The 25807-nt window shown below is 47.2% G+C and overlaps 2 protein-coding genes across 3 annotated transcripts; one reads left to right on the plus strand and one right to left on the minus strand.

Annotated features, from left to right (window-relative positions):
- Nucleotides 1-241: 241 nt before the first annotated feature.
- SIVA1 (SIVA1 apoptosis inducing factor) lies at nucleotides 242-15323 on the minus strand. 2 transcript variants are annotated; one of them, XM_065063324.1, is made up of 4 exons: nucleotides 15163-15323; nucleotides 14796-15002; nucleotides 13736-13892; nucleotides 242-2228 (listed from the first exon to the last, which is right to left on the minus strand). In XM_065063324.1, exons 1-4 carry the CDS (start codon nucleotides 15278-15280, stop codon nucleotides 1997-1999), a joined length of 714 nt encoding a protein of 237 aa, XP_064919396.1. In that variant the 5' UTR covers nucleotides 15281-15323; the 3' UTR covers nucleotides 242-1996. The 2 variants fall into 2 exon arrangements, with proteins under 2 accessions (XP_064919396.1, XP_064919397.1); XM_065063325.1 differs by lacking the exon at nucleotides 242-2228 and adding an exon at nucleotides 13003-13241.
- A 4593-nt stretch (nucleotides 15324-19916) lies between these two features.
- On the plus strand, nucleotides 19917-22120 carry LOC135579689 (inositol 1,4,5-trisphosphate receptor-interacting protein-like 1). The gene has a single exon (XM_065066518.1). It carries the CDS (start codon nucleotides 20244-20246, stop codon nucleotides 21498-21500), a length of 1257 nt encoding a protein of 418 aa, XP_064922590.1. The 5' UTR covers nucleotides 19917-20243; the 3' UTR covers nucleotides 21501-22120.
- Nucleotides 22121-25807: the final 3687 nt, after the last annotated feature.

The raw sequence follows: 25807 nt of genomic DNA on the forward strand, positions 1-25807 counted from the left end.
GAATGGTTTAAGGTCCTGAAGGTGAGAACATGGGCTTCAGGGAAGGAGGTTCTTCATGTGCTTTTTCTGTCTTTGGGATGTATTTATGCTTAAAGACTGACAAGACCTGTATACGACTTTCTTATAATCTATGTGGCTCAGCTTTGAGATGCTTCCAGTAGTACAACTCCCACCTTTTTCTTGTTTTATAGCATTGGCCCCCGGTCATCCCAAGTACAATTACTGCTTTAAGCAAACTATCTTTGTTGAATGTGTACATTTTATTGCATTACAGTTTTGTCAGTGATTTTCTCAGGGATGTGAAGAGCACGTTTATGTTAGTATATTGTCAATGTCCTGTAAAGCCGGAACACCAGCACTTGTGTTGCTTGAGATGGGCGCAGGGACGCTGGATGCTCTCGGGTTCCTCCTGGCATGACCAGGAGAGAAAGCCCCAAGTCATATTAACTCTTTGAAGTGGAGGATGATGTCTGCTTTGCATTAGAATTCCCACTCCAGCAGGATCCTTTGGCTCCTCCATAAGCTCTTCAGTGAACTTTAATAATGAAAAATAGCATGATACTATTCTGAAGATGGTTGTAGCATATAGTAAGCTTTCCATATGATAGGTGGAGCTGCTGCAATTCTTCCTTTTTCTGATATTATTGGGGGAAATTAAACTAGACAGGGAAACAGGAATACCTGCAGATAGTCCAGTAATGAGTACAACATGAAACTGCATAAAAACGAAGTGGAAAGAGCAAGGTCACCTGGTGCAACTGCGGACTGGAAAGTTGCACAGGAAGGGAGGTATAAGCAAGCAGAACAAAATGTACTTATTTACACAGGTGAGGTTGTAACTCATGTGTAACTAAGATAAAGGGATTAAACTTAGTATCTCACTTTACTTGATTGTAAAGCTTGAAATTACTTTACCTATCCAAAGTTTTACTTCCTGTGCTCCTTTGCTCAGCTGTTAAGGAAGTGGAGACCAAAGGTGACTGCGTGTTACTTACAATGGATTTATTCTAGTGAGCAGCTCAGTTTTGCTGAGGGTGATGCTTCCTGGGCTGCCCAGTAGTTTTCCAGGTAACTTTGAGAAAGTTGTCCCATCTGCGCTTTGCCAGAGGTGGGAGAGGACCGCAGGACACTGCAGGAAAGCGCCGAGATGGACGCAGTGGGGGTGTGAGTGAGGCAGCGGTGACCGGGTTCTGCTGTGCAAAACAGCCGTGTCAGCTTTCATCTCAGGTCACTGCTGGTGGCCCAGTTTTTTTAGCAACCTCTTCATAATGAAAAAACACCAGCATATATTACAAGGAAGGAAAAGTACTTTTCAAACATGGAGGAAACCCTAGATATAAACGCACCTATTTTTTTAACAGGTCCAGCTGGAATTTTCACAGTGCCGGGGTGCACGTGTGCACCTGTGTAAGTGGCAGGTGATGGGCTGGGCAGGCTGGTGGCAGCCCCAGGGCTGCTGGAGAGGGAGGCTGGAGCAGCACAAAGAGGCTTCCAGCTCCCATCTGCAGCCCCCCCAAGGAGCAGCGGTGACTGCAATGCCATCTGTCCTGCTGCTGCCGAGCGCTCTCCTCTCCCGGGAGCAGGAAAAGCTGGCACACGGAGCTGGGCTTTCGCTTCCCGGCTGCACAGAGGCTGGATGCAGATTGCTGCGTGGCACCTGTAGAGACCAGGCTGCTCTCCGCTGTCCCCTCTTGCTTGTTTTAGTCAGTTTTGTCTCAGTTCCAGTTCTGTTTTACCTGTTGACTTTTTCCTTAGGACACCTTCCTCCTTCCCCTCTCTTCCCAGCAGACAAGGAATAATAGATTTCTTCCTCCTCCCTAGCATTCTTTCATTCTTTTTTATGCCATAACCTATTTCAGATCTTTTTCTGCAGTCCCTTCTAGAGGGTGTGCTATGAACTAACATCTTTTATTTTAAATAATTATTTTCTCATGGGCAGTGTCCTGATGTGGATGCTCCCGGGGTCACTGTGGGGACCAGAGACCCAACATACAGCTCAGCCCCCCTGTAAATGGTAAAAGGCAGCTGCAAGACCCTCTTTCCTTGGTCTCGTGGACAAGTGCAGATTTAATGAGCCAAAGGAGGTGCGGTAGGTAGTCCGTAGCATAGTCCTTCCTCCTCCCATCACCTCCATCTGCTGTGGCACAGAGATTGGGACAAAGTCCCGGCCGTGGCCTCCTGCCTGGGTCAGGGCTGCGCCTGCTGCTGGGCTGGGTGCAGTGACTTTCCTAGGAGAGAGAAAATACTGAAGACAACCAAGAATTTGAATTTAGGGATAGACATATAAGTTGTGCTCTATCAATTTAATCTCATTTTGGATACTACAGTTCCTTAATGTAGCAAAGCCAAATTGCATTTTGTCATCTGATCCAAACCTGTAAGACCTTCGTCTATGTATACCTACATCCTTAGGTTTCCTGAAGAATCTTTACTGATGTATTTTGACATTAAATACTGGCCTAATCAAAGAAACCATTGAGTTTTAAAGCTACTTCCTATTCCTAGTGATATTTTCAATATCAGTTCTGCTGTTAATTCTGCTGTGGAAGCACAACTAGAAATCAGTGGGGTAAAAAGAGAAGATAACTGCCCAGTGCCTTGTGTCATGCCCTCCTGTTTCTTTACTAGAGTTAGGAGTCAGCTGCTTTAAAAATATAAAATAAAATTAAAAAAAGGTCTGTCTGGTCATCCCTCACTGTCTGATACCCATTCCTGTTCAGGGTATCCCTACCATCTTCCAGCTGGTTGTCAACGTTTAAAATGTAAGAAACCTGGAGAAAGCAAACCAGATCATTTCTCTGCCCTTTCACCAGCTTATCTTTTCATTGTAGTATGAAGTTTATCCTATCCAGAGGTCTCTATAAAAATAGTTAAATCGCTGATAAAACATTGACTGAAAATTGCTGATAGAAGAGATTTACATATTTTCTTTAAGTCTTTAAAACTCTTAAAAATCAGGGAAACTAACACCAACCTTTTTCAGCATCCTCAAGTTAACTGCCTCAGTCTATAGCCTGTACATCCTGAGACCTGTTTAGATCCATTTTTCTAGTGGTGTGAAAGGCTTGTGGTCCGACTTAAGAAAATTGGTTAAAGTCTTAGACACAAGACTTAATCATGTCTTTCCCCATCCTAGTTCTGCAGAACCACCGAGGCTTTCTGTCCCTGGCACCCACCCCTCATCATCCCCCAGGAACCCACTGATTCAATTTTCTAAGAGGAACGGGGGGCAAGTCCAGCCAGGCAGCTCTGTGGACGTTGCCTAAGAAGTTTCAACACCCTATCCCTGGATGATACTGTCCCATCCTATAGTTACCCTGCTTGGCTCCAGCTAGTCTGCAGATGCAGCTTCAGAATAAAATCAAGACAATATAACCTCCATATTGCTCCCTCCTCCCCCCTTATTTAGGCAGCTAAATGAAATACAAACATATGGACTCCATAAATTGTTTTGGGAATGGCCTTGTGTTAAATACCCAGCCAAAGCGATGGTTATCATTAAACAAATAATGACAACACTAGAGCGTAACACGAATTACATGCGGGATGAGAGCCTCAGCTGTGTACTGGGCTGATTTACACCAGTCCTTGGTGGGAGTGCAACCAGCAAACAGCTACCAAACCAGCAAGGAATCCACACGATCTTCTTGCAAACCTTCAAGAAGTGCTCCTGCAGCTTGCCAAGCTCTGAATGAAACGAGGTTTTGCAGTGTTTGCAGAAGAACAGGACATGATAGCAAATCTTTCCATAAACAGCCAGCATGGGCAAACCAGGCTAAAACAACTGAAATAAAACACTGCTGGAGACAGGTTTAAATATAGACTGACTCAAAAGCATGTGAAGAGCAGTTCTACTGCTGGGGCAAACTGTCTCTCAGGAATACAAAATGCCATCGGGAATGCGTCAGAATCATTTGCTACAACAAATAAACACATGTGCGCACACCCTCCCCAGCCTACTGAACTTTTTTGGTAATGAATGGTTAATTCTTAAGTGCAATCTAGGTGTTCCCAAAGCTTTCTGAACAGCAATGAAGCTTTAGAGCACATCGCATTAAAATAAATATCAAAATAATGATCTTAAATTTATGTCACACCTCCCAAGGATCTCAGTTCATAGCACTTTTGCTTGTGTGGCATATGACCAGACTGTCACGACCCATTCTTACAGGGTGCTGCAGGGTACTGTATCTTCAGTGATTCATGCATGCAGCTGTTGGAACCGCTTGTTGGGTTGTGAAAAAGCTCACGGTGCCAAGTGCTGATCTCAGAGAACTCAGATCTCCATCAGCCGTCCTGGCTCTGAGCAGTTACTGAACAACAGATGGTAGCACGAGTTAAGCAAACTAAGAAAACATTCTGAGTGGGGGAATAAAGTTAAAAGCCTCCCAAGAACCAAAATTCTCGAGAAAATACAGAGAACGAGTGTTGAGGTTTGAACTAGTGTTCATGTCCAAGTGATGTACGCTGAGCAGTAAAGGGCAGTCTCCCTTCTGACGGTGTTTCTGAAGCACTCATTATTATGAAAGTTTTCATTTCACTTGGGCAGAAGACACTACCTGTGAAATTAAAGGTACAGACATTTCAGACGCAGCTCAAAGCCACAACTGTTGCGTACTAAGCTATACTTGCACTGTAAAACAAAACTAAAGACAATACCTGGCACAAAGGATGATGAAAGAACCCAAAATCATGTCATTTTGCAGTAGATCGCAAGCACCAGCAGCAATGAAGGCACAACATTGTGAGCTTCAACAACCTCCTCTGCAGAGCAAGGACAGCACCACGGTTCTACAGACAGAAAAGTTAAGGTGCAGCACACAAGCTCTTGTGGTATCAGTAACATTAGTGCAGAAGGGACAGAATCAGAACAAGGTGTAAGAAAAAAGGTTATAGCAATGATCCTAAACACAAATACGCAGGCATACGAAAGTGCACGGAGCAAACAAAGAGTAGGAGACTTGTAGCAGTGAAGAGGGAAAGTCCCTCCAACTTGTTCTACAGTAACTTCTAGTTGTTGGTCTCACTAAGGCAGCTCACTCCAATATTGGATAGGTGAGGAACAACATATTTTCAGGACTTATAAATGCTTGTGTTGAACGGTGCTGATATGAACTCACATGAACAAAGAAGTTTCTATAGAACCTCTTTACTCCATGCTATGGCTGAACAAGAAGGCTCTTGCGTTCATGTGAAAATCTGACCTAAATACACAGGGATCTTAAACCAGCTCTGGAAGTAGCAACACATGGGACTGCACGTAACTGAGACCAAGTTCCCAAATTTTCAGAGAATTGAGGGACTTTCAGCACAACCTGGAGTTAAACCACTCAGCAGAATATGAAACAAGGTACAAAGGAAGTATTTCTTAATACTTTTGGGAAGTGAACATGAAAATTTGCTCATTGACTACATTTTCAGCCTCACATTTTACTATACCTTAACTCCTTATACTGTTCATCCAACATTACTACAGTCCCAGGTTTCTAAACCTGTTTTTACTGGGTTTAAAAATATTTTAAATTCAGTTTGGGACAGTAAACAATCTTGCTATCATGGAAAGAGAAATCAGAACAAGAAGATTGCTCATTTAGCAAGGTATTACTCAGTGCGAGAAAGCGTGGGAGAAGTAAGCTCCTAAAACAAAACTCGCTGGGATCGAAATACATAAAAGCACATTAATTTCTGTATGCAAGTTACTTAGTTGAAAGCTGAATTACTTATTTAGGCTCAGGAATCTATATTCTGCAGTGCTGCACTCTACAGCACAGCCCCTAAAAACACTTAAGGGTATGAGTAAGTTTCATCATATCAGTAGTTCTAGCAGAGTAAACAGGGTATAAGAGTGGACATACTCAGGCCACATATCCTTGTACCAGGTCATGATTTCTGACAGCTGGCAGTGGTCAGTGCTTAGAAAAGAGGAAGAATGTGGCAGGTCTGAGAGTGCTGAAGAGTTTCAACAGTATTATGAATTCCTACATGTATTCAAGCCACCATAAATGAATATACAGCTTTGCAATCCCAATTAAAAAATACTTGTGCTTTTGATAGACTCAGAAGGGCACAGATGTGCCCAGCCTGTGAACTGAAGGAGCCAGAACTCCTGTCTGCCCGTGGTGTCTCTCTGCACTGTGGGGTCTTCAGGACAACTAGAGCCTCTGCGCATGACAGGGACACTGCTGGACCTCACTCACACCCAAAGGGACCTGTGCTGCCTCTGCCCTTGCTCACACAGCCCAGCAGTTCAGCTTTACCACAGCAAGCACACACCGTGACGTGAGTGCAACTCACCCTCCACAGCACCCAGGTTCTTCCCTGCAAAGCTGTTTTAGAATCACAGAATGGTTTGGGTTGGAAGAGACCTTCAAAGGTTGAGTCCAACCCCTGCCATGAGCAGGGACATCTTCACCCACATCAGGTTGCTCAGAGCTGCATCCAACCTGGCCTGGGATGTCTCCAGGGATGGGGCATCCACCTCCTCTCTGGGCAACCTGGGACACTGTTTCAGCACCCTCAGTGTCAAAAATTTCTTCCTCATGTCCAGCCTGAATCTCCCCTCCTTTAGTTTTTTCTAGTCAGCACCAGTTTGGGCCACAGACAGTGTGACTGTCCCCATGGCAGGACTATACACTCAGCCTCACCAAACACAGGAGGCCTTATCAGGTACTGACCACTGCCCATACCCAGCATCATTCAGGGACTGGCTAAGGGTCCACTCTGTCCCATCATCCAGGACATTAGCAAAGACATCCAACAGCATCAGTTCCAGTAAGAGCCCCGAGGAATGCTACTGGTAAACAGCTGCTGGTTGGGTTTTGCCCTGCTTGTCACAGCCCTTTGTATCTGACAGTCCAGCGAAGCTTCTGCCCACCTATTGGCTCACCTGCCCAAACCAGACCTCTGCAATGCTCCCACAGCAGCACTTTGGGGGACTGTGCTGAAAGCCTTGCTAATATCAAGGTGAACATTTGTTTCTTTCCTCTCATCTGGTTCTGCTCATCTCATCAGAAAAGGCAGTTGGCTTGCTCAGATATAATTTTCCCTTGATAAATCCATGTTGACTGTTCCCAGTTATGTTTTTGCCCTTCAGGTGCCGGGACGTAGGACTGGGCACAGCTTTTGTGAGGATTCGCACTAGAATCTTCCTGTGGACTGAGGTCGGACTGATCAGCCCGTAATTCCTCCAACTGTTCTCCTCAAAGAATGGCACAACCCTCACCTCTTCTCAGTCACCAGGACCATCCCGCAGTTGCCACCACCACTCACAGGCGATGGGCAGCAGCCTCCTGGTGATGGCAGCCTGCTCACACCATAGCCTCGGGTACAGGCCAAAATCCATCTCTACAGTCCTGCTATTGGCACAAAAATCACTGTACTCTCCCACATCTCTACGAGAAGCAACTACTGAGTGATACATTAATTTAATACAACAAAATGTGGAATGTGACATAAAGCGTTCAGTTGTGGGTGGTTTTTTTAAAAAAAAGGATTATATAACTTGCATATTTCCTGGCATATAAATAACTGTTTGATAGTGATACCTTAAAATTCAAAGGAAAAAAATAATGTGATCAATTTATGCTTACACATACTATTTATATTTTGCTTTTGTCTTTGCAGACAGCAAAATAGTCTGTTTTGAATTTCAGGCTATATTTTATGAATGGTGCAAAGTATTTTGGATTCAAAAAAATTTCTGTTTTGGAAACATTTGATTTGGACCTCCAGATTTATGATGGGGATATTTTAAACCACCCCACACACACACTAGCAGTTCAATTCTAACAGTATCAAATCAGGCTCTTGAGGACTTGAGGAAAACCCAAGGACTTGGGTAGCAATCGACACAAAACTAACATAGTGATGCCACCCTGTGGCTCTAACGTGAAGCTGCTGCTGACGAGGCAGGATGAATGGTTGTGCTTTAAGTCTCTCATCAGATTAAAGTGATCTGCACAAGGAGCCACTTCCAGAACTTCAGCGTGAGTTTAAGAGCACGTGTGTGTAGAACAGATCAAGACAGTACCTGGTGAATCTATGTGGATTTTGCCACCACTGTGCAGGTTATCAGGTGGACATCAGCATCGCTACCTACAACAATATTTGTCAACAAACAGGAAAAACATCCACATCTTACAGAGTAAGTGACAACAGAACAAACAAGAAGGTGATTTTGATTTCAGCTGTTACATTTGAGGAAAACAATGCAAGAAAATACAATTAAATAAATCCTAAAATAAATCGTACAACCACAAAACGTTTAAGCAATAACCTCTGCAGGACAGAACTAATATAACAGCTATCACTGGGTTTTAATGGAAATCACAACCATGAGAACTAAAAACTTGTAATAAAAGTGTAGGCTATAATCGTTTGATTCCAGCTGAGTCTTTTCCTAAAGGAATAAACAAAATAACGAAAGCCCAGAATACACAACACCAAACATCATTAAAACTTGTATTACAATGGTAGCAGTTCAAAAGGCAAACAACTGTAAGAAGTTATGCAGAAAACTACTGTAGAAAAGTTATGCACATAACTGTGCTTGTCATTACATATTATAAAATATACAGTATATGATCACTTTCACTCTATTGCATTTTTATTAATGTAAAATAGGAAGTAAGATTTAGAACAATTTTCTTCCAATTTTCTATGCACAAGCACTGCTGCTCTTTGAACTGAATAGCTGCTGTTTATTTTTTAAAGAGGCATTAACAGCTTTTGAAGCGTTTTGGCTGCTTTTAATAACTTACCCAATTTGCTTCAATACAAACAAAACACAACGTTCAAAGCTTTGCCTCCTTTCCCTGTGAGATCTAGTAATGAAAAACCCTAAAGAGACTGCAAGAAACAGCACAAGGAAACTCAACACTGCTCATTCCACACATGTAAAGCTGTAATACCCAACGTTAAGTGACACAATCTTTGTTCTGCTGTAGCAATTTTGTTCTGCCTGTGGAAAAGTGCTTCTGTTGGTTGGTTTGAGGTTTTCTTTCCTCTGCTTGGACAACCCCACACATTTCCGCAATAGTTTGGGATCTAAGCTTAGTCTGACAACCGATGGTAAATCACTGCATCGAATGGAGGACAAGCTCGACACATATACAATAAACCGTGTAGATATACTGCCACACTCCATACAAGCTGGAGTTTCCCCAGCCACTGAGGATTTCACACCTAGGCAGCCATTCTACTGGAACCTAGATGGAAGTTATCGGCAGCACAAATAGCAAATAGTTGCACCATCTGATATGATGAAATAGTATTACAACTAACCAAAAACTACAAAGGAGCAGTATGTCTAAGTTTGTATACATACAGCATAAGTGGGAGTTTAATATCAGCTGAGTTTTGCTAGGATTCAATTTTTTAATCCAATCTGATCTTGATAAAACACAAAACCATCATGCAAATGTAATACTCGTACGGTCCAGCATGGTGAAAGGGAGAAGTATTAACACGTGTGGCTCGCACAGTGCTGGCCTTCGCTGTTGTCTAACAAATTCATCCGGGGCTAGTTGTGCATTTTAAAAACAATCAGACCTAACAAACCAAGGGACAAAGATACTGTTTCCATTTCTACATCTTGGTTGCAACTCTTCAGAAAGGATCCAGAAGATTTAAACCATTTGTAGATTGCTGTCACTTCTTAGTATCTCACGCCTGATAGTAGCTAATATATCGCACAGTCAAAGCGCAAATGTCTTACTGATATTTATAAAGAAAAAAAGGACATCTTTCACTTGCACCTAAATAACTTGGGGTTTGTGCTCTGTCCCGAGATAAAATACAGCTGCATCTCACTTCTGACCTGGTATGCAAAACATACAGGAATTACAGACTGCATGCACAGGACTACGGTTGTTTGTGCAAACACCAAAGTCTGATCTACCCACCAAGAACAGAACAGTAATATGAGGGATGCACATAATGGATAAATGCTATTGAACAACGTAACTCAAGGGTGTTTGATCTTTTTACTGAAGTTCATAATATCGGGTGGTTTTGTTCTAATGCAGATTGTAGATACTGGAGACTACTGAAGTAATTTACCACCTTAGAGTGCCCCTAAAGGAATATTTGGTATCTCTAAAAGCATACGTTTCTAGTATTTACTCACATATTAGGCTTAAAGCAAATTGTTTTATCCTGATCAGTTTGGTTGACCTCCTTTTGGACATAAAACTGTGTCCTTTGAGATGTATTTCACCAGTACCACTACACAGGCCTCAGAAGAAGTTTCTCATCCATCTCTAAAATAATTGCTGTAGGATATTTTCACCCATCAATATGCTGGCTCCACAGCAGATCTCCTTCCCTCTGAATGCTAGGCAAACTGATTGTTGACATTTGAATAGGAGGGGAAGAACATGTGATAACAACAAAGTACACTACAAAAAGCAATTTCCTGCTCAATTAATAAGCCAGACAACTTACCTGGCTCTCCTATGCAGTCCCAGGAGTACCCAAGGTACCTCTCTATGACAAGTGGCAATAGACAAGGCCTTGTGAGCAGGAGTTAATTAGACAGAAAAATCTTTGGACCTCTCGCCCAAAGATTCTTCCCTTTCCATAGGTTTTCTCTGTAGGTAATATAAAGACTTAAAACCAATCCCAAGTCCTACCTCTCACTGCTCATTTAAAACTTCAGGACTAAAGCAGGAACTTTCCTCAATAATGAGAGTTGAGTCTTTTGGGACACACCAGAAGCAGTTTTTCATACCTGCTGAAGCCAGGTAAGCCAATGAGCTGGTAACTACTAAAAAACCCCGTTTCTTAAATGTATGCTGCACCACCGTGATCCAAGTGCTGACCAGACTGTTCTGTGCTCGTCTCAGCCTCTAACCATTCTCTTCCAGCCCTCCTGCTTTTTCCTTCTCCCAACTCTTCACTCTGTCATCAGGTATCTGTCCCAATGACCATCTTGCAGGCTAAAGGATACCAAATAAGAACTTTAAGCCATGAAATCCATGTCATTATTTACTGAGGACAGCTTCCTATGAAAAACAGCAGTGACTAAATGAGCCAAAAAAACCCATATCTATCAACTACTTTGAAACACAAATCATTTGTAAACATGTCTCATGTCTGGGAGCCTAGAAGCAAAACAGTATATTTTCAGTCTCTCACCCTTGGGAGAGAACAAGCAGATACGCATTTCAAGGTTTGTTTGAAAAATATGCTTGACTGAAAAACATTCTTGTTCACTGCTTAGAGCGTCAAATGAAACAAAGCCAAGTTTTAAAACTGTTTCCTAAAACTAACATTTAGATGCAGTAACTCACAGATTCCTCTCATTCATAAAACTCTGCTTTGTGTTTTATGACCATTACTACAGGAGCTACATTTTATCTGCCCTGTGACACCTCACAGCTGGGTTGCTGTCTGCTGCCCTACGATAGCTGGCAGCTGGCACCAGAGATGAGCCACCATCCCCACTTAATCTTTCACAGTTTTGAAAAGACGGACAGCGCTGTGCAATTACTGCACACTCTGAGGAATACTTGTACTGCTAGCTCACCTGACTGACAGACTCTGGTTTGGGGTGTAAACTCTCCCATTTTCATTTTAAACAGCTACAAAGCACACAGAACAGGGAAACAGTCTGCCTCATGACTCTCATTTATGCCAGCACACAGATCCTTGGCCTCACCATAAAGTGACCCCACTAGGATACCCTAAAGGGCACAAATACTTTTTGAAGAGTCTCTGCATAGTTACACAAGGTGTTATTATACCAGGGTTAGAGAGAACATCATCCTGAACCTCACTGTGTTCATGTATCCAAAGCCACACAGCAATGGCTGTCACCCCACCTTTTCTAAAGCATTTACGGTTTGGTTAGTTGTAGCATTCTGAAAGGTAAAAAATACCCAGTATGCTCTCAACAGCATGACAAATAAAGGTGCCCCCATAAGAGAGAAGTCTCAACTGAGGTAGCAGTGCAAGGGCCTTTTAATTTCTTCAAATAGAAATGGCTAGAGGGGAGAAGAAGAGGTAAATAAAGTCACTCCACACAAAACATAGTAATCAGAGTTGAGAAGACTGGGAAGCATGAGCCGTAGATTTTGCTTTGGGAATTCAGAGCAAGTAATTTGGGAAACAGAGCATTAGCTCTGAGTGCCATGAGAACTGTTTTCTCTCTTAAATCTGTTCATTTTCTCTACAGCCTGAAATCTACCACTCCAGTAATCATGTGACTGTAGTTTTGTTTTACATACAGTTGGTTTACAAGATGAAAAGTCTGGTCGTCTTTTTAATTTTTAAAAACATCGCAAAAATAGTGAAAGAAAATTACTTTGAGGGGTGCTCCAGTGGTACTTAGTGACAGTCTCACTCCTACAGCACAAACAGTACCAAGCAGACCGGTCTCTGCAGTGATATGAAAGGAAAAGAGGAATGAGGTGGTTCGTGGAGATGTACACTTGGGTGCTGACCATTTTTCAGACCACTTCCTAAGCTATTTTTGAGTTGATATTGAGGATAATATGAAGTTTACAGTGTAGATAATCAACTTATTCAAATAAGCTGCTTTCCAAGAGAAAGACCTTCCAAGGAGGGTACAGGAAAACTAGTCTTTGACACTAAACTACTGAGAAGAGCTTTTTTGCTCAAAGCCTGGTGCACCAGTGTTCTGTCACAGCTATGATGGAAATAAGAAAGTCATTCCATAATCATAAGATGTTCGCAACAGCTTTAAAGAATTAATCAGAAATTGGCAAATTCTCTATTAGAAAAACTGTTCGGGCTTGGCTGATTATCCTAGTTAGTTCGCAAATGAAAGGGTGTGTCTAGAACAGATTTATGCTCACCTGAAAGCATGCAAGGATCTATTCTGATCCCACAAAGGATGCCCTGACATGAACAAGTGGAGAGATGCTGAATGGATATTCTGAATTTTATATCACTTAAGGAACACCATGTAAGAGCACAAGGTGGCCACCACAGATAGGCATCGCAATTAGAGACAAAGCAGAAAATTGACTCAAAATGATATAGAAATCCTCAAAATATAAAAGTTTATTTCGCTACAATATTAAAAAGCACAATATAAAGATATAAAACATAGAAATTCCATAATTAATTCACATGCTAAAAGGATTAATCAACCAGCCATAAGGAGGATACTTCATGAAATTTACAGAGGTCTTAGCCATAAAAACTATTTCATCGAGTTTCAGACTTGAAATATTGAGCAACCATTGCAGAGAACTTGCTCTCCAACATCACCATAACTAAAGGGAAGAAAGAAAACAAGAAAACCAAAAGAAACAAAGTCAGTGTGTCTGCTGTTTCTGGAACACAACAAAGAATGCCACCCTAGACCATCATGAACTGCACCCTCTGGACTCCCACACAACACTCTCAGTATTTTTTATATCATAGAACTGCTAAAAACAACAGCAAAAGCTTAATTTTAACCCTTGAGAGTGCATTCATTCATCATTGGCCAACATGCTATATTGCTGGTGGGAAAACATAAGGAATTTTTGCCTCTTAGAACATTTAAATAAGAAGTTAAACTAGACTTGCACTAAGACTGATTAGACTACTCCACACAGGCATTCTATTTTCCATGGTTCAGACAGTTTTACTGCTGCTAAACCAACATGAGAATTCAAGTTCTTTACACAGCTGAGCTAGATATCTTGCTAGGTCTTCATATGCTACAACAAATTTTCAGGGCATATATAATTGAAATAAGCTTAAAAATCCAAAAGGCACTTACTCAATAGTGGAGCACAAAGAACAGGTAACTGTGTTACAGCAGCTGCAGAGCCTGCTGCAGTTCTGGCAGATGAACTGGTCGCACTGTGTACATGCTTCCTTGACATCAGCAGTTCTTACACACGATGAACAGGCTTTGGAAACTCCCACGGGTGGAACTGATTGGAAAAGATGCAATTAAGCAGAGGTGTACTTTACAGCAAAACATAGAAAGCACCTGGAAGTTCCAAAAACTGCAGAGTGTGGTATCTCCACTCAGCATTACAGCTACAGGTGGCAGCACTTGGCAGAACACACTTAGGATCACAGAATCATTTGTGTTGGAAGAGACCCTCAAGATCATCAAGCCCAACCATAACCTAACTCTGGCACTAAACCATGTCTCTAAGAACCTCATCTACACATCTTGTAAACACCTCCAGGGATGGTGACTCCACCACTTCCCTGGGCAGCCTGGTTCAATGCCTGACAGCCCTTTCCAGGAATAATTTTTTTCCTAATATCCAATCTAAACCTCCCCTGGCACAACTTGAGGCCATTTCCTCTTGCCCTATCACTTGCTACTTGGGAGAAGAGACCAACCCCCTCCATGTTACAACCTCCTTTCAGGTAGCTGCAGACAGCGATAAGGTCTCTCCTCAGCCTCCTTTTCTCCAGGATAAACAGCCCCAGTTCCCTCAGCCGCTCCTCATCAGTCTTTTTCTGCAGACCCCTCACCACACTCATCACCCTCCCCTGCACTCTCTCCAGCACCTCAATGTCTTTCCTATAGTGAGGGGCCCAAAACTGAACACAGTACAGCACATAGCCCATTGTGTATAGTTTTGTTCATTCTTTTTCTGCTGCATGGCAAGACCACTAAGAGATTCTCAATAATGTATCAGTTTCTAAACAGCTTCTAAAACCCCTCGAGAAAGCTCAAATCAAACATTTCCTTTAAAAAAATAAAGAACAACGGAGGGCCACACACACACCCCCCGTGCCGTGTGCCGGGCAGGTGGCAGAGCAGCTCCGGCCGCCTGCCCGCGGCGGGACCACTCACCCGTGTCGGTGTCACTCACCCGTGTCGGTGTGGCCGGGCCGCCTCAGCAGCTTCCCGTCCGGGCCGATGAGCAGCTGCCCGCTCCAGCCGCGCCCCGCGCCGCCGCCCTGGGCCTCTCCGCCCGGCTCCGGCGAGCGGCTGAGCGGGCAGGTGGCGGCGGGGCTGGCGGGCCAGGCGCCCTCCATGTACGCCTGGGCGCCCTTGAAGAGCAGCCGCCGGGTCCTCTCTGCCGGCGGGAGAGGAGACCGGAGTTAGCGGCGGCTTTTCCCCCTCAGCCCCGCCGCCATGCACGGTGGAGGCGGCTGGGGAGGCCAGCGGGTACAGGCCAGTGGCTCCGGCCCCTCCGCTTCCCCCTCCCCTCCCCTTCCCTTCGTCCCCCGCCTCACCGAAGACCTCCCGGCGGTACTCCTCGCCCCGCACGCCACGGCTCAGCTCCCGCAACCCCACGCGTGTTTTCCGCTGGAGGGGAGCCGCCTCTGCGAAGGGGCAGGAGCGCTTCGGCATGGCGGGCCCTGCCAGGGCACGCCCCCTTTCCGGCGTCACCTCAGCGCCTGGCCAATGGCGGGGCGGAAGGGCAGCGCGCGGGGTGGGCGGTGTCACCTCAGGCTCCGCCCTCTCGTTCTACGGGATTTCGGAGCCGGGCACCATCTGGACCGCGTGTGGAATATTGTGTCCAGTTCTGGGCCCCTCAGTTCCAGAAGGACAGGGAACTGCTGGAGGGAGTCCAGCGCAGAGCCACAAAGATGATGAAGGGAGTGGAGCATCTCCCGTGTGAGGAAAGGCTGAGGGAGCTGGGGCTCTTTAGCTTGGAGAAGAGGAGACTGAGGGGTGACCTCATTCATGTTTATAAATATATAAAGGGTGAGCGTCAGGAGGATGGAGCCAGGCTCTTCTCGGTGACAACCAGTGATAGGACAAGGGGCAATGGGTGCAAACTGGAACACAGAGATTCCACTTAGATAAGAAACTTCTTCTCAGTGAGGGTGACAGAACACTGGAACAGGCTGCCCCCGGAGGTTGTGGAGTCTCCTTCTCTGGAGACATTCAAAACCCGTCTGGACACATTCCTGTGTAGCCTTATCTAAGTGTTCCTGCTCCAGCAGGGGGATTGGACTGGATGATCTTCTGAGGTCCCTTCCAACCCCTGACATTCTGTGATTCTGTGAACACTCCGGGCTGATTCCGGGGAACCGATCGCTTCGCCTGTGGGAAAATCTCGCTGTTCTCTGCCTCCTGAGGGCCCAGCGCCGCCTGCCGTGCTTGTCGGCAGTGCCCGGCCAGCCCTGCCGCTCCTCATGCGTGTCCAGAGCTGGGAGTCACCTCCTCCGTGCACCTTGTCCTTGGTGTAAAGAACCCTGCTGGATAAAGCAAAACAAGGCTCTGAAACTCAGTTTTGCCAAAAAACCATTTCCCCGTGAGCATTTTCAGACTCGTCTTCCTTTCTGCAAATCCCATGGGTTACATTTGTGTTGAGGCTCACCTGCTGTGACTTACACCGCCTGCCAAAGATTTAGGCGTCTAAATGCTCTAGAACAAATGAGAATGTGCACAAGCGCAGGAATTCCCTTTCTTCTTAAACCAGAGAGGAGGCTGGAGATTCTCTAGCTGGCCGGGGCTGCTCCTCTGCAAGAGCAGGTTCACCCTTCGTGGCGCTCAGGGGGTTTTCAGGGACAGATCCCAGGTTTCAGTTAAATCACAGATCTCTGAAGCTTTCTGCTGTCATTGTGTGATAGGGAATTGCTACAATTAATTTTCTACTTATAGGTGAGCTCTCTACAGCAGTCTAGGCACCAGTCCATGGTTTAAAAGCATCATGTTCAATCCCAAGTACCAGTCAGTCTGGTTACTACATATATTTTCAAAATACATTGTTTTCCTCAGGGCAAACGACCTTTAAAACTCACGTTGGTGTTCCCAACACAATGTTTTGTGTCATTTGAAGAACCTGATCCATCACGACAGTTGTGTATCATCCAGAGGGGTTTCTGAATTCAAACCTTCACCTGTACACATACTACCATTCTGGACAAAGTCACAGCCAGGTATAGGAGTGATTTTTCCATCCATGAACACCAAGAGCATGCTACCACTGCCTGCTGAACTATCAGGTTGCAGGCACAGCCACACTGATTTAGTACAAGTTAATGTGATTATTTGTTTTTGGTAGAGCTGGTCAGTCTGGTATCGTGCTCTGTGGAGTGGAAGCTATGGTTGTAATGCGCAGTAATTCACAAAAATCCCTTCGGAGCTGGAAAGTCTGACTCCTGCCACACTTTCTTTAGCTGTGAAGATTTCTTCTTTGGCTTTTTCTGCATGTACTTGCAAATGCATGCTTAAAGATGTTCAGCAGGCAATTTTTCCACTGCACTTTGAAAAGTCGTGGTCTTTTCTTTCTCTCTGAGGAAATTCCCTCATAAATATTCATTAGATATGCCCTATAGTGTCCCTGAAGCTCTCTGGGGAATATGGGTGGATCAGAATGTAGTCGCAGTCAGATGGAGCCCTGTCAGGATAGAGCGCAGCAGGATTACACGTTTCATTAAAATGGCATAGGATAAGTGGATGCAACTCGACTGCCTAAGGACTGGATGAAATACAAAGAAAAAAGCTAAAAGCGCTGATCTGCTTGCAGAGGAGGAGTGCTCTGAAATGCTGACCTTAGAATATGAAGCAGATTTGAGAGTGAGCAGCGTGTGCTGCTGGTGCTGTCACCAAAGGGCAAATTTAAGGGCACTTTCCCTGAGGGCTAAACATATTTGAGAGGTGCCACCACCCCCCACTACACGGCAGATGGTGAAATCTTCTGGTGCAGCTGAGTCAGCCTCAGGTGCTGACATCTCTTAATTGCTTTGCAAGCCTCAACCTTAACAACATCCATTACTGATCAATAATTTTTTTAAGCAATAAAGGCAAAATAATAGTTCTTGGTCTGTGCTGATGTACTTCAGCATCCTACAGGGAGGAAATTGGTTCATCTGCCAGTCACTCTGCTGACATATTGGTTGCCCAGTAGGATGATTCTGAGTGTTTTCTTCGTTTCGTAGCGGTAAGTATTGAGGAAGATATGCTGTTGATTTGGAAGTAGAAGAAAGGCTGAGATCTGACTGGCAAATCTTGCTGGTGTTGAGCATTCATGAAAACGAATGCTGACAGCTTCCCATGCTGGTAATGAGACTATTTGTTACATTACACAGCTTCTGAATATGAAAAAAAAAAAAAACAAAAAACAAAAAACAACAACCCAAACAAATCCCTGACCACTCATGGTAATTATGAAAGACAATGTTTTTGGGATTATCCTTGAAAATGTGTTTGTGAAAAAAGCAGAGAATAAAAATCACAGAGATTTTCTTGCTACTCCTTTGCCTGTGCCCGTGTGAATATTACAGGCAAATCACCTGGCTGATAGCTTTGTCACCTACAAAACAAAGAAAAATTGTGTATCATTTTTTCCAATAGTTTTCATTTCCAGTAAGCAATTTCAAAGAGCAAAATAGACAGGACAGTGCTTGCAAAATCCATCTCTCCTAATATTCTACTTCTACTGGTGCTTCAGGACTCTCAGGGCAGACAAAGAAGGACTCTGGCCATACTTCACCTTCATTATTTAGAGCAGTCTGAAGTTCAGAAATTTTCTGTGCCAAATTTTGCTTCTGGATCTTAATATTGAATCATTGTCAGTTTCCACACTCATCAAAAATTTGCCGGGTCCCCTTCTCAAAACTGGTAATGTTTAATTTCTTATTTTGTCTAGGAAGGTCTATGACTTAGCAATGTATTATTTTTAAAAGTTCTTATGCTGGCTTATTTTCAGTTTGCCAGCTGTTAATTTTCATGGGTATCTCCTACGTCTGGTTTTCTAAAATATAACAAATAGCCATTCCATATAGACTTTCTGCAAAACATCCATGACTACAAACATGTCTGACCTATCATCCTGTTGATGACACAGAACTGGAAGGAGTGGCTGACACTCCAGAGGGCTGTGCTGACATCCAGTGAGACCTGGATAGGCTGGAGAGTTGGGTGGGGAAAAATATAATGAAATATAATAAGGGTAAGTGTAGACTCTTGTGTATAGGCAAGAACAACCCCAGCTTCCAGTATAAATTGGAGAATGACATGTTGGAGAGCAGTGTAGGGGAAAGGGACCTGGGGGTCCTGGTGGACAGCAGAGGAGCAGAGAAGCTGGCGAAGGGTCTTCAGCAAAAGGCAGAGGGCTCTGGTTTCAGTGATTCTCTGGGCTTCGATGATTCTCAGCTTTCACGGCTTAATCCCTGTGGGCAGCTAGACATCACAGAGCTGCTCAGTCACTTTGCCCCCCTGTGGCAGGGTGGGGAGAATCTGAAAGCCAAAATGGGAAAAATTGTGGGTAGATCTAAGACACTTTAGTAGGTAAAGCAAGAGCTACACATCCAAGGAAAACAAACTAAATAGTTCATTCACCACTGCTGCGGTCTGCTGATCAGACACATCTTTTTGGTAAGCGTTCTGCCTCTCGGGGCCTTGGGATGGAACCAGTGAGGCTGCAACTCGAACATCGTGTTCGGTTTTGGGCCCCTCAGTACAGGAAAGACACTGAGGTGCCAGAGGGTGTCCAAAGAAGAGCAGAGAACCTGGTTGAAGGGTCTGGAGCAAAAGTCTTCCGAGGGAATTGGGGTTGTATAAATCTGGAGAACGGGAGGCTGAGGGTGAGAGCGTATGGTTATCTACACCTACCTGAAAAGAGATTGCGGAGAGATGGTTGTTGGTCTCTTTTCTCAGGTAACAAAAGACAGGACAAGAGAAAATAGCCTTATGTTGTGTCAGGGCAGGATTAGACTGGATATTAGGAAAACTTTCTCCACTAAAAGGGTTCTCAACCATTGGAAGAAGCTCCCCGGGGAAGTGCTTGAGGCACCATGACTGGAGCTAAGTAAAAAAATGTGTACATGTTGCTGTTAGAGGCACAGTTTATTGGTGGAGTTGGCAGTGTGAGATCTGTGGTTGGAGACCATAATCCTAAGGGTGTTTTCCAACTGAAATGATTCTGTGAATCTGTGATTTCCCTTGAAGCCGGCCTGGTGCAGCGTCAGGGCTTGGCCTAGATAGTCCTCGTGGGCCCCTTCAAACCGGAGATATCCTATTATTATGAGATTGCCATTGGCAGGCAAAGGAGAAGAACCCAACATAAAGCACCTCACAAGGTGCAGTGAGCCACTTTTAACCCTGGCCCAGCCTTCGCCAGGACACCAGGGCAGCTGTGCCGTGGGCTGAAGGGCCGGGTGTTGGGCTGACATGCCTGTGACGCGCTCTGGCGCCTGTGACATCACAGGGGACGAGTCCCCACGGGGCGGTTATCAGGGGCGCCAGCAGCAGCGCTGCCCCAGTCCGGCCTGGGCCAGCGGTGAGTGCGCAGGCGGGGGGAGGCCGGGCTGGACGGGGCCGGGGCAGAAATGCGGCCCCCGGGGGTGGGTTCTCGCCCTGCATGGAGGGCCCGGCCGCTCGCGGGAGCACCTCAGGCAGGGCACGGAGCTGCCACCGCCGGGGCTGGCGCAGCCCTTGCTGCCTCCCAGCCGCCTCGGCCCCACTCCCGCCTGCCCCCAGCTCCCTGCGGCCCCCGGCTCCGTTCCCCCTGCTGCCAGCTCCCTGCCTCCCATCCAGCCCCGCTGACCCCCTTCTCTCTCTTCTCCTGCAGGCCATGGCTTTCAAGGACGTTATCGTCAACCTTTTGCGAATTCTAATCCAGAATGTGCAGTTGGTTGGCTATGAACTGGATGAGGAGACGCGCGAGCGCATGAAGCAGCGCGAGGAGATGCTGAACCGGGAAATGGCTCGGCTGTGGCAGGAGATAGAGCAGAGGGACCAGGAGCTGAGGGACCAGGAGCTGAGGAAGCAGGAGAAGAGCGTCTCTGCCTGGGCATCCCTGTTCCTCGCTGCCTTGCAGCACTGGCAGTTCTGGGCTGTTGCTGGAGGCCTGGTGCTGCTCTTTGGGCTCTGCTGGTGGCTCAGGAAAAGGAGCCATCAGACAGCCAGCAAACAGACGGCCAGCAGCAGCGAGGACAATTCCAAACTGGACGTGGACAAGAAGGAGGAAGAAGAAGATCTCAGTATTGCACTGAATGTGGGCAGAATTTCGGCCCAGCGCCTCCTGGATGTGCCGGAATCATTCACAATGGTGGCAGAGCTGGTGGATGAACTTCTCCGTACATGCCGAAAGCTTTCCAGGAATGCTTTCGTGCCACGACCAAGGCCCGCCATCTCAGTGGGCAACGACATTGATGGTATGAGTCAGCGTGAGGATCAAGCTGCCTACCACCTGCTCGTGCCCCTGAAGCCCCCCCGTGGGCACTCCTTCCACCTGGAGATGGACACCGTGGAGGCGATGCCGGCGAGGAAGTCCAGGCTCCGCGTGGAGCTGGAGTGCACCTGCAGGAGGGAGGACATGCTGTGCTTCCTGCACTGCTGCAAGGAGGAGCTGAGGCAAAATCAGAGTGCCAGCCTCCTAGACACCCTGTGCACTGGCCACCGCCTGGACATGGAGAAAACCACCCGCTGGTTCCAGATACTGGTGAAAGCAGCCTGGGTGGTTTTGCCTCAGTCCGCACACCGGCGTCTAACAGTGCTGCCCTCCAGGCGCTCCTGCAAGCTCCGGCTGACCGACCGTTCCTCTAACACCCTCCTGATTGAGGTGATGTTTGGGGTGCAGCAAGATGGCTCGGACACCGTCCTGAGCATCGAGTAGGCGCAGGCCAGTGTTGGCAGCAGCAGGAGCGGCCAGAGGACAGTGCTACGGCAGAGGTGCAGTTCTTCAGGAACAGGGCCAGGCTTGAAGACGCTGAAGAGACCGTTGCAAGCAGGCTCGTGACAGAGACTCTGTTACCAGCTGGACAGTGACCACCCGCACTCTTTGACACAGTCCATTCCCTTCCTTCTGGGACCTTTCCTCTGTTCAAAGCTGCCAATAAACGTTGTGTTTGGACAAACACTGTGTCTGCCTGCATCAGGATTTTTGGGAAGGTGGGCATGGGTTGCTGGCAGCTCAGCTGCCATACAGCTGCTCAGTCACTTTCCCCAGTGGCAGGGCGGAGAGAATCAGAAAGCTAAAGTGGGAAAAATTGAGGGTTGGTCTAAGACAGTTTAGTAGGTAAAGCCAGAGCCACACGCCCAAGCAAAGCAACCGAAAGAATTAATTCTCTGCTCCCCTGGTGTGCTGCTCAGATCTGTCTTTTTGGGAAGTGTTCTGCCTCTGTGGAGCTTGGGTTGGCACCGGTGAGGCTGCACCTTGAACATTGTGCTCAGTTTTGGGCCCCTCACTACAAGAAAGACCTTGAGGTGCCAGAGGGCGTCCAAGAAGAGCAGAGAAGCTGGGGTAGAGCGTGGAGCACAAGGCTTCCGAGAGAACTGGGGCTCCTGTTGGACAGCAGGATGACCATGAGCCAGCACTGTGCCCTTGTGGCCAGGAAGGCCCATGGCATCCTGGGGTGTATTAGAAGGGGGGTGGTTAGTAGGTCGAGAGAGGTTCTCCTTCCCCTCTACTCTGCCCTGGTGAGACCACATCTGGAATGTTGTGTCCAGTTCTGGGCCCCTCAGTTCCAGAAGGACAGGGAACTGCTGGAGAGAGTCCAGCGCAGAGCCACAAGGATGATGAAGGGAGTGGAGCATCTCCCCTGTGAGGAAAGGCTGAGGGAGCTGGGTCTCTTTAGCTTGGAGGAGACTGAGGGGTGGCCTCATTCATGTTTATAAATATGTAAAGGGTGAGTGTCAGGAGGATGGAGCCAGGCTCTTCTCGGTGACAACCAATGATAAGACAAGGGGCAATGGGTGCACACTGGAACATGAGAGGTTCCGCTTAAATAGGAGAAGAAACTTCTTCACAATGAGGGTGACAGAACACTGGAACAGGCTGCCCGGGGAGGTTGCGGAGTCTTCTTCTCTGGAGACATTCAAAACCTGCCTGGACACCTTCCTGTGTAACCTGATCTAGGTGTTCCTGCTCCGGTAGGGGGATTGGACTAGATGATCTTTCAAGGTCCCTTCCAATCCCTGGCATTCTTTGATTCTGTGGTTCTGTGAACTGTGGTTGTTGACCCTGCCGAATGGGAGGCTGAGGTGAGACGGTATCGTTATCTACATCTACCTGAAAGGACGTTGTGGAGAGATGGGTGTTGGTCGCTTTTCTCAGGTAACAAAAGACAGGATAAGAGAAAATACAAGTGGTGAATGAGGAGCTGGATGAGGAGACGCGCGAGCGCGTGCAGCAGTGTGAGGAGATGCTGAACCGGGAGATGGCTCGGCTGTGGCAGGAGATAGAGCAGAGGGACCAGGAGCTGAGGGACCAGGAGCTGAGGAACCAGGAGCAGAGCGTCTCTGCCTGGGCATCCCGGTTCCTCGCTGCCTTACAGCACTGGCAGTTCTGGGCTGTTGCTGGAGCCTGGTGCTGCTCTTTGGGCTCTGCTGGTGACTCAGGTAAAGAAGTCATGAGACATCCAGCAGCAGCAAGCGTGGCAGCTGTGGGAGCCTGGAAGAGGAAGTGGAAGAGAAGGAAGACCCGTTCTGTATGGAGAGGTTTCAGTGGGAGTACCCCTTGTGGCCAGGGCCAAAAAGGGAAGAAACACGCAGCGTGGTGGAAGACCTGATGAATGACCTTCTCTGTGTCTGCCGAGTCCACTCTGGCAATGAGTTCATGCCGCGCCTGCAGCCCGCTGTCGGGCTGGGTGGCTTCCTAGAAAGCCAGAGTGCTCTTGGAGAAGACTTTTTGTCTATCGCCTGCTTGTGCCCCTGGAGCTGCCCCCTGGACACTCCTTCCATCTTGAGCTGGTCACCGAAGGGGAGATGCCGCTGAGGAACTCCTCCCTGCGTGTGGAACTGGAGTGCATGTGCATAAGGGAGCGGAAGCTGGGAGACATGCTCTGCTTCATCCACCACCCTGAGGACGAGCTGATGGGCCATCAGGAAGCCAGCCTCCTGCAGACCCTCTGCACCGGCCCATACCTCGACATGCAGAAAACCGCCTTCTGGCTCCAGGAGCTGATGACAGCAGCCTGCGTGGCCGTGCTTCAGTCAGCCACGTGCAAGCTCACGGTGCTGCCATCGCCACGCTTCTGCAAGCTCAGGATGACCACTGCCTTTGAGACATCCCCCTCCATTGAGCTGGTCTTGGCGGTGCAGCAGGGCAACTCAGACGGATTTGTGACCATGGAGTAGGCAGAGGTCAGTGTCGGCACCCGTGAGGTGGCTGAAGGGGCTGCTGCGGGAGACAGAAAGGAAAGGGAAGGGAAAGCAAGAGCAGCAGCATCATTCCCCAGACAGCCTCCTCAGCAAAGCAGCCGGTGGTGACTGCAGTGGTTGCAAAGAGGACTTCTACCAGGCTTTTCTGTCACTCTATTGCGTTTCAGGTGGTGATTTCACCAGGGCCTAGACGTTCCCAAATGAGAAGCACCAGTGACGTGCCTCCGTGTGTTCACTGTGGCTGTGGTATGGGATGTGACCGCCCCAGACACTCCCCGGGGAGCTGGTGATGAAGAACAGAGCACGCTGAATGTGGACAAGACGCGGCTCTGTTGCCAGTGGGAATTGCTCCTTCACATGTTCTCCAGAGCAAAAGCACACGCCGGGGAGTGGGATCCGATGCAGCTGACGAGGCCATTGCAAGGAGGCTTGTGACAGAGATGGCATTGCCACCTGGACAGTGACCGCCAGCCCTCTTCAGGAGATGCCCTTCCCTCCTGGACATGACCCTGTGTGAGAGTTCCAATAAATGTTTCATTGCCAGTGAGTGTGCGCGCAACGGTTTGTAGAGGAACGTGGGCACAGGGTGCTGGCAGCTCAGCAGCCCCAGAGTTGGGGAGCATTGTGCGGAAGGCCTGATGTGGTGGACTCGGCTTTCATTGACTCCGTAACCAAGGCTCCCTCACCTGTCCGCACTCCTCCGTTGGGGCAAGGAGAATAACTCATCCCCTCCACAACTCTGCACATTGCTTGTTGCTCTGTGGTGTGACAGGCTCAGGTGGGAAAGCAGCTTCCCCTGAACAGCACTCCCTTCTTTGTGCCTGGAGCTGGGTACACAATCCCTTGCCGTGTAGTGGCAGCTGGAGTCCAACTGCCTCGGACCACAGGGGTCCACAGCTTTCCAGAGTGCAGAGCTGTGTCCCCTGGCGCAGTATCAGCCTGCACGTGATCTCCACAGCAACATAAGATGTCAGAGAATGGAATATGATGCAGCTGAAGAGGCCGTTGCAAGGAGGGGTGCGGAGGAGACCGCTTTACCACCTGGTCAGCAAAAGCCAACTCTCTTCGAGAGACTCCAAGCCCTCTGGGAGCTTTACCCTGTGCAAAGATTTCAACCAAGCACTCGTTTAACACACAAACGCTGCATCTGTGAGTGTCTGTGTATCAGTTTGACGGAGAACACAGTTATAAGGTCCTGACAGCTCAGCTGCCCCCAAGTCGTTGAGCTTTCTGCAGAGGAGCTTAGGCAGAGGGCTCTGGTTTCAGTGATTCTCTGGGCTTCGATGATTCTCAGCTTTCACGGCTTAATCCCTGTGGGCAGCTAGACATCACAGAGCTGCTCAGTCACTTTGCCCCCCTGTGGCAGGGTGGGGAGAATCTGAAAGCCAAAATGGGAAAAATTGTGGGTAGATCTAAGACACTTTAGTAGGTAAAGCAAGAGCTACACATCCAAGGAAAACAAACTAAACAGTTCATTCACCACTCCTGCGGTCTGCTGATCAGACACATCTTTTTGGTAAGCGTTCTGCCTCTCGGGGCCTTGGGATGGAGCCAGTGAGGCTGCAACTCGAACGTCGTGTTCGGCTTTGGGCCCCTCAGTACAGGAAAGACACTGAGGTGCCAGAGGGTGTCCAAAGAAGAGCAGAGAAGCTGGTGAAGGGTCTGGAGCAGAAGTCTTCCGAGGGAATTGGGGTAGTATAAATCTGGAGAACGGGAGGCTGAGGTGAGAGCGTATGGTTATCTACACCTACCTGAAAAGAGATTGCGGAGAGATGGTTGTTGGTCTCTTTTCTCAGGTAACAAAAGACAGGACAAGAGAAA

The sequence above is a fragment of the Columba livia genome, chromosome 5 (genome assembly GCF_036013475.1).
Source record: "Columba livia isolate bColLiv1 breed racing homer chromosome 5, bColLiv1.pat.W.v2, whole genome shotgun sequence".
In the NCBI taxonomy this organism is placed as follows: Eukaryota; Metazoa; Chordata; class Aves; order Columbiformes; family Columbidae; genus Columba; species Columba livia.

Coding starts and splice junctions, on each gene's coding strand:
- LOC135579689 (XM_065066518.1), top strand. CDS start 20,244: ATGGAGGGCCCGGCCGCTCGCGGGAGCACCTCAGGCAGGGCACGGAGC.
- SIVA1 (XM_065063324.1), bottom strand. CDS start 15,280: ATGCCGAAGCGCTCCTGCCCCTTCGCAGAGGCGGCTCCCCTCCAGCGG. Junction 13,893..14,795: donor GCCCGGCCACACCGACACGG/GTGAGTGACACC, acceptor TTTTCCAATCAG/TTCCACCCGTGGGAGTTTCC. Junction 2,229..13,735: donor TCTTTGTGCTCCACTATTGA/GTAAGTGCCTTT, acceptor TCTCTCTCCTAG/GAAAGTCACTGCACCCAGCC.